The sequence below is a fragment of the Chroicocephalus ridibundus genome, chromosome 11 (assembly GCF_963924245.1).
Source record: "Chroicocephalus ridibundus chromosome 11, bChrRid1.1, whole genome shotgun sequence".
NCBI lineage: Eukaryota > Metazoa > Chordata > Aves > Charadriiformes > Laridae > Chroicocephalus > Chroicocephalus ridibundus.
The window spans coordinates 2825494-2838540 of NC_086294.1; the positions used below are offsets into that span (position 1 = coordinate 2825494).

Genomic DNA, 13047 nt, shown 5'->3' on the forward strand with positions numbered 1-13047 from the left:
CCCTCGCCCGGTGTTGGTGCCGCCGCCGCCGCCCCGCGGAAAGCCCGTCGGGACCCGCCGCTCCCTCGGCCTCTCCCCCTTCTCTATGGCCCAGGCCGCCGTCGCCGGGCAACGCGCCCTCTCTACGGTGCGGCGGGCGGGATGTGGCGGCTGCTGCTGGGCCGCGGCCTGGGCCGCTGCTGGCCGCCCCCTGCCCGCCCCGCCTGCGCCGCCGGCCCCGCCACCCCGCCGAACGACAGCCGCGGGTCCAGCCCCGAGCGGTGAGTGCGGCCCGGTCCGCAGCGAGAGCCGGGGGGGACGCGCTGCCCTCAGGGCACTGCTTGAAGGGGGAATGGGGTTGGGGGCGGGGGGCGGTGTGTGAGGGCTGATTTCTGGCTTCACGGTGTCGGTGTTTTCTGGTCGTTTTAGAGCGCCCGGTTGTCAGAATGGACAAGGAGGAGGAAGGCAGCAGCCCCTGCCAGGCCTGGTGCCCCGCTACTCGGTGCTGGAGGCAGTCACCTGGGTGAGGAGCAGCCTGGTGGCCCTGCCCGTGAGGGGTGTCACCAGAAGACCTTGGGGGCCCCTTGGGGGAGGGGTGTGAAAGGGGATGGGAGCTGTGGGCGCTGCGAGACGCCCCGTGGTGGGAAAGCTCCCCAAAATGGAGCTGTGGACATGCGGCCACATGGAAGCGTGACAGAAAGAGGGAACGGGGCTGTCGTCTGTGACTTATGTCTGTTTTTTCTTCAGGGAGCGCTCGGTGCGCTGCTTCTGCAGCTGGTCAGACAGGTCTCGTGGCTGAGATCGCTGCCGGACGCCAGGAGAGAGCACAGGTCTCTCTGGCTCTCTTCATTGCCCTCTCAGCAGACAGGTTAGCAGCTCTGGCTTGTGAGAAGGGGTTGCGGGAGGGCCCGGCTGTCGGACGGGATTTCTGCCACGTGATATGTTAACTAAGTCTGGAATAGAGCTGTTGTGAGAAGCCGACAAGCAGCTTTCAAGCTCTCTGGGGAGAGTGAGGGCTGGTATCTGTCAGGGGAATCTCGTTTCTTAACAATTCGGTGCAATCCCACTTTGCATCCCACATGCCCATACCTTTGTTTTCCATTCTGGACTCTGCTCCCTGAACTTTCCTCCTGCTTGGCTTTGTGGTCAGAGCAGAAGGACGCTGGGTAGATATACGGTATGGTGGTGTCTCCTAAAGCAGACACTGCATGGCTAACGGGAACTCTTTTGTGCTCTATATTTCAGGGGTGACTGAAGCCTCAACCAGCTGTCCCAGTGCGCAGCTGGGGTCCCGCTTCCAGCAGGAAGCAAGTCCAGAGGTCGTATCAGAGAACTCATCCTCAGGTATCCCCTCAGGGCAAGGAGAGAGCCAGCCCTGGGCAGAAGTGGGTATGTGTTATGTGCCGCGGGGCAGGATACTTGTGGCAGGAGGACTTCTCAGTCTGAGGTTCCCCAAGGCAAAGCTCGGAGCCAAGAATTGTATTTATTGACGCTTGAGGAGGTAGGTTAGAGTGGAAAGACAGAACTTCAGAGAGATCAGTCAGGAGTCCAGAGACAGGAGGAAAAAGCTCCTGAAGGCAAGGAGGAGCCTGCACTGTAACTGTGCAGGTGACATGGGCTTTACCAATACTGGTCTGCTTTAGCAACGTAATTACAGTATCCAGTTTCTGTTCTTTTATTGTGGACAGATATTTGCAGTCAGCAGGATTCAGGTGAATAGCGTACCAGTGATCCGGGAGACTTGTGTACCTGGTGTGAAACTAAAGGAATTATTTTCTTCCAGGAAGGTGAGGATGTATTTCCAACCGCTTACGCTGTAGATAAGACAGTGGAAGGAGGTATCAAAGACATTCTCATTAAAATGAGGTTTGTAAAAATAGGAAGATATACTTCAAAAAAATTGAAGTCTCTTCCAGGAAAGCATGACTTAACACGGTAAATTTAAAGTCGTATCAAGGAAGATCAGATGAGGCCTCCAATAGGGCTGCTCACTAGATGTATAAACACTAATAATGGCTTCAGGAAAACTGTTAGAAGCAGGAAACCTGCTGGAGCAGGTAGAAGGGGGGACAGCATATGATCCTGGTGTAGAAGAGGCACATAAAAAAGCCAGCCCACAAATGCTGATGAGATGATGTAAGGTGTTTCAGAAAAAGTCAGAGGGGTTTCCCCTCTTTGCTTTCTTCCAGATTTTTGGCTTTCTTCTGTGCTGATTTAAGCTACTGCCCATCACTGCTTATCAAACCCATCTCCTGCCAGAGGTTACCATTCCCATCAGTTGGCAAATGGAGCATTTTGTTTCCATGTCTCCTAATTAGCTCCAGGAAAACAGCCAGGTTAATTTACCTAAACTGCCAATTAGACTGTTTAACCCATCTGCTTTTGCCTGGAGCATATTAACAAGCACTGGAACACACTGCCTGGCTGGCAGATTACTGGACATGGACCTCTGGGAGAAGTGGTGGGGAATAAGTGGAGACAGCGATGCCTTCAGTTGGCACTGCTGAACATTCGGGGAGTGAACGTGTGTCTGACAAACAGTTTCCAAACTGAGAGTCAATAGGAAGAGCTTTTAGGCAAACTTGATAAATTGAACAGTGGCAAGTTGTAAGGCCACGTGCTCTTTGTTCAGATGTTCTTCAGAAGCTATGAAATTGCCAAGCCTCTAATGATGATATGTGTTCCAGTGCTCACATCCACTGTATGACCAGAAGGATGAACACTGACAAATTGGACACTGGCTTTTAAAAAGGCGGGGGGGGGATAGGGGAGGGGTGGTTTGAGCCACAGAACTGCAAAAAAGGTAATTCTAAGTTGATAGAAACTGTGTTCTAGAATAGAGATGTTAGATACCTGGATGATTGTGCTATATCAAAGAATCAAAGGTCTTGGAAGGATTTAGGAAGCCATTTCTCAGGCCAGCTTGCTCCATTGCAGAGATTTAAGAGAGTTGTAAATCTATTAAGAGTTCTTTGGAGAAGTCAACAGGCTGGTGGAGGAAGATTATCCAGCTTTTAGCTTTCAGAAAATCTTTCAGCCAGAACCTAAAACAAAGCTGTCTGGAGAAATAAAGCTGATGTGAGGGAAGACAGAGGGGCTACTCTTGGGCTAGTAACTCCTTAAAGTACAAGAAATAGTTTTCACACTGGAGAGCATTTGCTGGTGGATTCCCCTAAGTCCTTTGTTGAAACCTGTTCTGTTCAGCACAGTCAGCAGTGATTTGGAAAAAAGAGGTGACGAGTTGGGTGACAGAAGAAGCAAATGGTACAAAATTATTCAGGACAGTTAAATGTGAAAGTCACAGCAAAAGATTACACCAGAACTAAAACCAGGGTAATCCCAAGGCAGGTTAAATTACTATACGCAGGGGAATGTAACTGTAAATACACATACAGAATGAGGAGTGTCAAATTAATAGTTATATTGCAGAGGGAACATTTAAAGTCACCGTGGGTATGTTTTTGATAAGGTTAAGTCAGTGCTGAGCAGCAGTGAGGCCAATTAAATGTTAATTATTGTAAAGGAAGGAACTGAGGACAAGACAGTATCGTAGGTTTGTGTAAGTCTACGACGCAGCCACATCTTGAACTCTTAAGGAAAAGACACTCTGGCATAAAAACTGTAACAAAAATGGCATAGAAAAGGAGGACAAGGAGACAATTGCATACAAATAGAGAATGACTCTTCAGCTTAAGAAAAGAAGTGGCAGCGGGTGTGCTAATGCCCTGTGAAACTAAAAGTGTTGAGGGAAGGTGGATAGGGACAATATTTTTCATAATACACGTCTAATAAGCAGCACAGAATTGGTCAGGTAACGGGTTTGCAAAAAGGCCAAAGGCAGTACAAGTTTGGCCAGTGCACAGGTAAATCGTGGAACTCGTTGCTGCGGGCCAGAAGTATAAATGGGTTCCAAGAAGTGATTAGGAAAAACTGCACATTGAAATTAAACTTAATTGGTCCAGCCAAAACCTCCTGCTCAGAAGATCACAGAACAGCTGATTGCTGGAAAGTTCTGTCAGGAAAAGCGTGACTTTATAATCCTTATTCCTTACACTTTCTGCCCAAGCATCTGCAACTCTCAGTTGTCAGAGATAATATATGTCAGAAATAATTTGATTTTGCTCAACACATAAGTCCTCAGGTTACATTCTTACATTATGCTCTACAGCCATTTTGTGGGAATTTATTGAGAAAAGTCAGGGTGAAGAGATTCAGGAATTTTCACTGAGGGCTCTGAAAAAATGCGTAGTTTTGTAACGTGAGAAGTCCTGTGAATCTTTCTGTGGAAAACAGGAAGCTTGGCGATACCTTTCTCGCAGCGTATGTTTTACTTCCTACAGAAAAAGCTGCCTAAGATTTAGGATTTTATCTTTTTTTTTCTGGTGTTTAGCTACCGAAAGGCAATGAGTCTCGCTAAACCAGAATGCAGCAAGAAGCTGGGGAGAGCAGAAGGAAGGGAAGGACAGACGCCTGGCAGATGATGCAGGGGAATCTGGTAGCAAAGTCTTACCATTAGAGAACAGACCTCCAGAACTCGGAGCGGAGCAGAATGTACCTTTCACTTCTCCGGTTTGCTGCTGCCAGCAATGGCAAAGGACTTTGTAGAGAGAATTCCGTGTCCTCACCCTTTCTTTCAGTTTCAGTTAATTTCCAGATTTGCTTGTGCTGGTCTCGGTGTACAGTGACAATCTGCTATTGCTGTCAGCTGCTTCGTTACCTCAAGTTGCAAAGATCTTTGCGATGGATCCAAACATCCCAGCTTTGCAGATGAGCCATTCCAGATTTAACATAACACAATATGATAGAATCTATTACTTTTAGTGTGTTTGTAAAAAAAAAAAAAAAAAAAAACCCACAAAAAAAAACTTGAGGAAATTCATTTAAAAGTTGCTATAAATAGCATTCTGGATATTACTATCAGCAAGTCTTCAGCTGCACGATCGCATCTTATTTTTTTCATGCAATTCGTGCTTCGCTCGAAGCTTTTTTTGCCGAAAGTTAAAGGCACATATTGAACGAGCGGGTGATTACAGCCAGTCTCAGTGTTATAGCAGCTGAATGCTGCCCTGGGGAGTTGTATTTTACCCCTGGCAGAACTGTAAAATTCGTTATTTCAATTCGGAGATTACAGACATTTCGAAAGCGTGTTTTCATTTCAAAGCACAATGAAACCAATTGGAAACACTAAAATTTTCCATGAGGCAGAAATCCTGGATTTTGTCCAGCTCTTGTTGTGAATTCATTCTTGTGAAGCTTTTGGATGTTTTGGGATGAGCAATCTAGACTGTCTATGAGAAGATTATTAATTCCTTGTTTGGAGCTAGCTTTGAGCAACATTTGATTAGTACAGGATGAACAGTGGGAAAATACAAAATATTTATTAGCTGCTGAATATCTGAGCGTTGGGCATCCAGTACACTGAAAGCTGCAAGATTGCATGGAATAAAGGATGAATAGTCACGTTACATCGTAGCACGTGTTTGGAGAAGTAGAAATGAAGTTGCACAGAAAATTGCAACTGTGGTGTTCCCAGCTTTTGCGTGCGTTGAACGCACAACCTCAAGAATAATTTAACGTGGTTTTGTGTCTTCAATATAGCGATGAATTTGTTCAAAGCCTAGTTTCCTAGGGAGTTCTGCTGAAGCTTGACCGTTCTTTGGGAAGTAAGAAACAAACAATTGGGGTGCACTTGTATGAACTAACATCAGGTTGAAGGTTAATCTAGGCTGGTCGTCTCATTCTTCTGAATTGGGATGGGATTCTTTGCTGCCGGGGGGTGCTTTTATTTCTCCATTTACTGCTGAAGGAGCCTAGGTGATGTGTTTAGATTGTGTGCCTGGTACTGAGGCATCTGCTCTGAAACCGGCAAGTCTTCAAAGTCAGGACAGCCGTGAAGAGATTTGGTTTGAGGCTTGCCCAGCCTCAAAGGTGAGTTCTGAGAGAATTCATTAATCTAGTCCTTCAGGAGACGGGGCTGGGTGTCGGGATCGGTGCATCCCTCTTTTTTTCTTCCAGATGACCTTATGCTCTTCGGGAGCGGTAACTCTAATCTAGGGAGATTGCAGGGATTTGGGTGAAGACGGGTTTCCAGTGGGAGAGAGGCAGGCGACAGTTTTGCAGCCTGATAAAATTCAGAATTAATTTCTGTTTATTTTTCATGGGGTAGTAGTTTGTCCAAATTGCAGCATGTTTTCTTAGTAAATGACGAATCGCTGATTTAGGAGTAGATGTCTCTGCCAAATGTAAAGTTTCCTGAAAGCGTGAGCGTACTAATGTTGTTTAAACAACTAGTTGGGAGAATTTTTAATACAGACGTTTTTTTCAATGAGATTTGTCGTTGTATGTACGGCAAAAAAATAAATTACATCATGAGGGAGATACCTGAACTCTAAGATAGAGTCTTACAGTGAGAAAGATCAGATAATTTTATGCCTGATCTGAAAATAAATGTAAAGCACAACTAATAAATTCGCAGATTGTATTACTTTTGATGGAATGATGAATAGAAATTGTGTTTGCCATGGCGATCTTGCTTGTTGGGTGAGTGGGGCTTGTTCAGATAAAATACATTTTAATACAGCCAGAGGGGAATTGTTTATCTGGGAATAATGAGGCTGCGGCTGGAACATCGGCCAGGGCTCCGCATGCGTTGTAAGACGGTGCAGGCACTGCAAGAGGCAATTCCGCCTGTTGCACACTCGTTTCCGCCGCTGTGCCAACACAAGTGCTGGTGTAGCTGTATAGTGCCAGGAATCAGGGAACTGGGCACCCAAAAAACCTGATTTTTCACTCGTATTATCTCCTTGCTCTGCAGCCACGCAGCTTGGGAGGTGAACGGGGGGACACAGCTACTTCTTGGGTTAGAAGCACTGGCTTGAAGTGGTCCGGGCTTCAGCACCTGGTGTTGGGTGTCCAGTGGGATCCAGCCGCTTGTGGCGATTCAGGTTAAAAATAATTGGCCTCCGTCAGCCCTCGCCTGTTCATCCTCTTTGCTGGAGGTCACCGTCCTCTTGGAGTAGCTGGAGTAAATGCCTGTGTAATCACTTCCAGCACAATTCTGCTAAAAGCGAGGTGGCTTAGCCTTTGCTGTGATGTTTTCGTTAGATAATTCTGATTGAAAGTGGCTGAGCACGTGGCTGTGCCAGCGTATCTAAGAGGGCAGAGATGAGCAAGGGGGGCACGTTGGGGTGATAACCGAAGCTTGCATCCGATGCAGCCAGAATAGCACGTCTGATCATCCCCTTGCAGCGGCAGAACTGTATCCTGGAAAGAAACTACCTGGAAAAGGAGCTAGGGAGGCACGCACCTAAGCGTGAGATCTTGGTGTGATGCCCTGGGCAATGGGAACAGGAGCACAATTCTGGTACATGCAAATGAGGCAGTTACAAATTTGAATAAGGAGGCAATTTTACCCTTCCTGTGACACTGCTGAGAGGGTCCGCGCTTCAATAACAATGTTGAAAATTCAGGAATAGTGGCAAAAAGTCAGAAAATTAATCAACTCGGGCAGAAAAGTACTTCAGTTGAAAGACATGAACAGCGCGGTCTGTTTAGAATCACAGACAAGAATCAAGAGGGGTTGATTAGTCGTATCAGGACTTTCCAAAGGAGAATGGGCTTTTTAGTAAAGAGGAAAAAAGGCCTAGAAGAGCCAGTGTCTGCGAGCAGAAACCAGATGTATTTTAATTTGAAATGAAGCCCAGAGGTTTAAAGCGGCGATTACAAGTTGTTGAGACAAACTTTCAGAAGAAGCGGGAGATTCTCTACCGTTTCGTGTCTTCACATCAAGACTGGGGGCCTTTCTGGAGGAGGCGCGTTAGCCAGCTGCACCTTACAGGACTGTATTCACGTGTCATTTTGTCGCTTTTACAAAGGTCAGGCTGGTCAACATCCCTTCTGTTCTTAATGTCCCTGGCTGGGCAGGTGACCAGTCCTCTAGGAGAGAGCTGTGGAGTAGAGAGGATGGGAAGAAGAGGAAGAGGTGAAGATACAGCATTGCTTCAACTTCATTTTTTTGTTCTTTTTTTAACGTAGGGCAGTTCCGCACCTCTGAGAGCTCCAGCCTGGGGACAGTTCTCTGCACTCCAAAGGTGAGCTTTCCTTTTTCACACCCTCCGTCTGCACCTGAGGACCCATTCCTACAGGAGGACATCTCAATGCGATCCCAAGCCCAGCCTGAGCGATCCGCTCACACACAAGACTCTTTTCTGCCCTGAGTGGCTGGAGGCCAGGAGAAGGAGAGACGTGATATGCTGCCCTATCCTTTAGCCAGAGCAAAGTTCCAGGAACTACAAATTGGCATCCCCATCCTTTAAGGTGTCTGTTTAACAGTGGTGCTGGTAGAGGAGAACTGGAAGAAAATGGGGAAAAAAAAAAAAATCAAACCCTGTCCAGTAGCACCAGTCTGTTCTCACGTTTGCATTTGGATGCAGTCTTTCACTAGGTGATTACATGCTGGTGCTATTTTGGTTTTTACCAGACAACCCATGACTGGAGAAGGGGATGTCATTCCTCCTACAGCTGGACGTCAGGACTGGCTTTTGTCTGTTATGGAGCGGAAGACACTTTGGGCCTGAAAAGGGTGCCTCAGCTTGAGAGTTGCAAGGCTGTGAATTTTGTTATTGTTCTTGTTGCGATTAAACCTGCTAATTTCTTGCAGTTCACAGTCATAGGTGCGGACAATTCCCCATTTTAAAAATCAGTCAGCGGAGCAATTGCTCAAGGACAGTTTGAACAGAGTAAATTCAGTATTTAACAGAGCGGGATCCTCTCTTTGACATGGAAGTGACCTCCAGAAAGGCATTGGCTTGATCTGCTGGGGGGATGAGCGTCGAGCTCCCCGTCCTGGGAGACGCTGCTTTCTGCAGGGCCCGTAGGAAGAGTCTCTGGCTCGTTCGTAGGCAGTGGGACAGGTCTCAGGAGGTTCTCGGGAGAGGAGAGGAGTTGATCCATGTCTTGTCCTCTGGTGAGCAGCTCTGAGTGCTGGCTGAGCAGTAAAGCTGTTGGGTGGCAAGGGGCGTTTTTGCTGCGTGACTTCCCGGAGCGCGGTGGCATCTCCGGTGGTGTGCAGTGTGTACTGCTGCCGCTCGATGGCACTGCGTTTGTACGCAAGCTGGGAAGCTAAAGCTGCAGGCCAGGCTAATCCGCCTCCCACCTCCCAGAGCTGTGGTAAAGTAAAAAATACTGTTCGTTACTGAGAAAGAAAAGGCATTGTCTGCCATGCAGGATTTTATTAGGAGTTTGCAGCGTTCAGTAAGCTCACGGTGTGGGCTCAGCTGGGACTGTGTAAAGTGTGTACAAATACATCAGTGCATGTTTGGCAGAGACTGTTTGTGCTGCTGACATGATATGAGAGGGTGAACAAGGGCTAATTTTCCTTGTGAAAAGGGAATTGTGAGTGGTATCAGGTATTTGCTAAATTCTGAAAGGTCTGATGGTGTCCGAGAGGCTACACCAAGCTCCCTGGCCAGGGAGGAGGCGAGCAATATCCATACAGCTTCCCTAGCTAGATGGCTGTGTAGGACAGGGAGGTTTTTTTGTGGATGCATGACACCAGATTACATCATCCTCTTGATAACTACAGTACAGTACAAATGTGTCTCACTGCTCAGTTTCCAAGAAATAATCTCCTATAGGTTTGGTATGTTTTTGTTGTCTTAATAGCTTTCTTCTTTAACTCCTCAGGGTGACCCAGCTCAGCGAGGACGTTTAGAGGAAGCTGCTTTCCAGTTGCAGCAGATTTTCCGGATTGACATTTCCATTGCATTGAATATCCTCGGTAATGTGGACTTGGATTTGTTTTGTCCTTAAACCACACTTTTCTCTTTTTGGAGGACCTCCAAATCGTTGCAGGTCTTGTGTGAAGGCAGAGATGGCGTATACCCAAGCTGAAGCCTCCTTTCAGCAATTTCGACTGTGCTTTAAGAGATTTATTGCCCTTTGTCCCATCCTGCCACCTGATTTATATCAGCATATTTAAATCCAGGCTTGGTTGAAGCCTGCACTGTTGTCCTGACATCTGTAGTTGGAAATTAAGCCATCTCTGTCTTTTTTTGCGACACGAGCTGTCATATCCTTGTATCCTTTTTCATTGTCTGAGATCTCAGTCTTCCTGGCAAGCTGAAAAAGCAGTTGCAGAATTGCAACTCTAAGAAGAGCTGAAAGAAGATGCAATGATCTAAGAAAAAAATCCCTGCCCTATATACACCACTAGTTGCGGCACTAAAAAAGCGACGAGCCGCTTCTGTGCGAACCATACGTTGCGTTAGCCCGTGATCCTTCTTTGCAAGGAGACTAGAAAAATTCCTAAAACGCAGCGTTGCCATTTTTCCTAAGGAAACTTGGCTCCTGTGGACTGCGGGTTGGTGAGCCAGCCAGAAGCGGACCAGAGCACTTGGCATATGGGCCAGAGAAGGCCCAGGAGCAGGACAGGGGGGGAGGTTGCTGCGTTTCAGGCTACATTCTGTCCATTTTCTTTTCCCCTGTTTTTACCTTGTTTTCTTCTCAGGGATTGAAAGTATGAGAGCGGGCCATTACAGGGTAGCCTATACCTGCTTTAAACTGGCAGCGGATCGAGGCTACAGCAAAGCCCAGTTCAACGTGGGTCTGTGTTACGAGCATGGCAGAGGCACGGAAAAAGACTTGGAAAAGGTATCCACGGCTTGTCGGGTTGCATATGTGCGGCACAGACCAGGAGAGTGGTCTTTGTTGGGCGCGCGGACGCTTTTCTCCTTATGCATGGGTGTGACAGTCTGAAGTCTCGTTAGAAAATGCTGGAAATAATAGAAGCTGCGGGTCTGCAGTGCTGGCTTCAGTGTCATAGATCCCCCCAGAGAGGTGCTCCTGAAATCCCCTTTCTCATAGCTGCCGAGGTCTTCTCGTCGGTACACAGGCTGTGCCACAGGCACCCGGGAGGGTACCAAGGAGAAACCTGTCATGTTACTGTATTTAAAACACCGTTGCACATCCGAGGGCTTCTTTACATCTCGAGCCGTCCAGTTTGGGTACCTTAGCTACAGCCTGCCACCTAGCGCGCGCTGGCCGTAGTCAGCATCTTCTGGAGCTGGAAAGATCTGCAAAGGCGGCTTCTTTGGAGTAATTGTGCAGATCCCCGTTGGCACAGAGTAAGCTTTGGTGTCGTTGGCCCAGCGCCACCCCCTTCAACACGGGGAGTTTTGACTAGAGAAGGCAGGGTGGTTAGAGGGCTCTCGTATAGTCGCAGTCCACTGTCTCGCTTAAAGACTCTCGTGTTCTTCAGCGGGGAGGCGCGGGAGAGCTGCTGGGGTAAGCGTGTGCAGCTTATGATAGATCTAGACAGAGAGGTTAAGCTTGTCCCGGCCAGAGGGGAGTCATGTCATGTTTGAGGGCATGTATTGCCTGAATCACACGAGTGTGTTTCTGTTTTTCCAGGCAGCTTTTTATTACTACCACGCGGCCAGCGGCCGTCACCCCATGGCACAGTACCGCTACGCTCGATACCTCTTGTGCCACAGACCTGAAAATGAATGGGACAGGCATCAGAAAGCAGTGACTCTGCTGGAGCAAGCAGCTACGGCCGGGATTACAGAGGTTAGTGTCCGCAGCATGGGGGTTCATCGGAGAGAGCCAGCAGAGAACCCTGTCTAAAGGATTTGAACCACAAGACATCCTAGAAAGCTGCATCTGTGGGACCGGAGGCAAAATGCTTCCTACGTATTTATACTCCTGAGAGTGTATGGGAGACTGCTCTGCCTGCACATGGGAAGCAACTAGGTACTCACTGTGGTGGTTGTCTGTTTTGCTGTTGGGCTTTTTAATGCAGCTCCTAGATTAGACACCTAGATTAGACCATTGGCTTAGGAGAACTGACCTACAGTTGAAAACAGCTCTGTGTTTCATCTCCTCTCAGTTCCGAGAGTACAGCTTACTTTGCTGGAGGAACTTCCATGAGTTGCTTGAAGTAAGAACAGATCCTCATTTTGTATCTGTGACTTTTCGAGATGATTCATCCGCATGGATCTGTGTACCCTGCCCTCCTTTCCCACTCTTTAGGAGATGCGTTTAGGCATGTGCCATCTTGTGTTGCGAATGGCAGTCGTCCTGGCAGTCTGACTGTATCTCATGTAGCACGCTGTTCCAGGAAGTGCATCTGCTGTATCTTAGGGACAGCTCACGGGTAGGAGCCGTTCTCTGGCTCTGACTTCCACCGTGCAGTTAGAAAAGATATTCTGGGTCTTACGGTGTTAGCATGGTGATGTACCTGAAGGGGGCCTATAAGAAAGCGGGGGAGGGGCTGTTTGCAAGGGCAGGTAGCGATAGGACGAGGGGCAATGGTTTAAACTAGAGCAGGGCAGGGTTAGATCAGCCATTAGGAAGAAGTTCTTTCCACTGAGGGTGGTGAGACACTGGCCCAGGTTGCCCAGAGAGGTGGTGGAGGCCCCATCCCTGGAGACATCCAAGGCCAGGCTGGATGAGGCTCTGAGCAACCTGATCTAGTTGAAGATGTCCCTGCTGACTGCAGGGGGTTGGACTAGATGGCCTTTAGAGGTCCCTTCCAACCCAACACATTCTAGGATTCTATGTTACTGCACGTATAGTGGAGTTCTATCGATGAAATGTGACTTTTCATGTTTACCATGTCAGCCTCATTTTTCCTAGGACAGACCCTCCTTCTCTCAGTCAGGCTCTGAGCAAGCAGGGTATTTAGCACACCCGTCTTGCCTCAGTAACCCCAGCATTTGATCAACTCGCAAAATCAGTAAAAGAACTGGAGTAATTAAGGGGGAAAATCCAGGCTGATTTGTACTATGTGGTTTTGTTGCAGGCACAGGCTTATCTTGGGGTGTTCTACATGAGGGGGCTGCAACCCAAGGAAAAGAGAGGTCTGAAGTACCTGCTGCTGGCAGCGAAGAACGGTGTAAGTACTGCCTTTGTAAGCTACGATTGTTCTCAGTTTGGGATCATTGCAGGTTATAGGTGGCAGATTTTAGGGCTTCTTGGAGATGGGACTGAGTGTTGGGACTTTATCATGCTGTCTGAAAGGACAGAGTGGAGCCTTGGCACATCTTGGAGACGAAACAGGCCCTGGGA

General features: G+C 47.9%; 1 protein-coding gene across 3 annotated transcripts in view; it reads left to right on the top strand.

Annotated features, from left to right (window-relative positions):
* The window catches only part of DELE1 (DAP3 binding cell death enhancer 1), a 22801-nt gene continuing 9754 nt past the window's right edge, over nucleotides 1-13047 (top strand). Inside the window, exons 1-9 of one of the 3 annotated variants that reach the window (XR_010072879.1) lie at nucleotides 1-260; nucleotides 409-502; nucleotides 727-847; nucleotides 1225-1368; nucleotides 8014-8069; nucleotides 9664-9757; nucleotides 10487-10629; nucleotides 11389-11547; nucleotides 12782-12874. Coding sequence is in view for 2 of the 3 variants with exons in the window: in XM_063348788.1 (XP_063204858.1) it covers nucleotides 142-260; nucleotides 409-502; nucleotides 727-847; nucleotides 1225-1368; nucleotides 8014-8069; nucleotides 9664-9757; nucleotides 10487-10629; nucleotides 11389-11547; nucleotides 12782-12874 (1023 nt within the window). In the remaining variant the exon portion in view is untranslated. The remainder of the gene's footprint in view (nucleotides 261-408; nucleotides 503-726; nucleotides 848-1224; nucleotides 1369-8013; nucleotides 8070-9663; nucleotides 9758-10486; nucleotides 10630-11388; nucleotides 11548-12781; nucleotides 12875-13047) is intronic. The other 2 variants (XM_063348788.1, XM_063348789.1) reach the window with 2 other exon arrangements.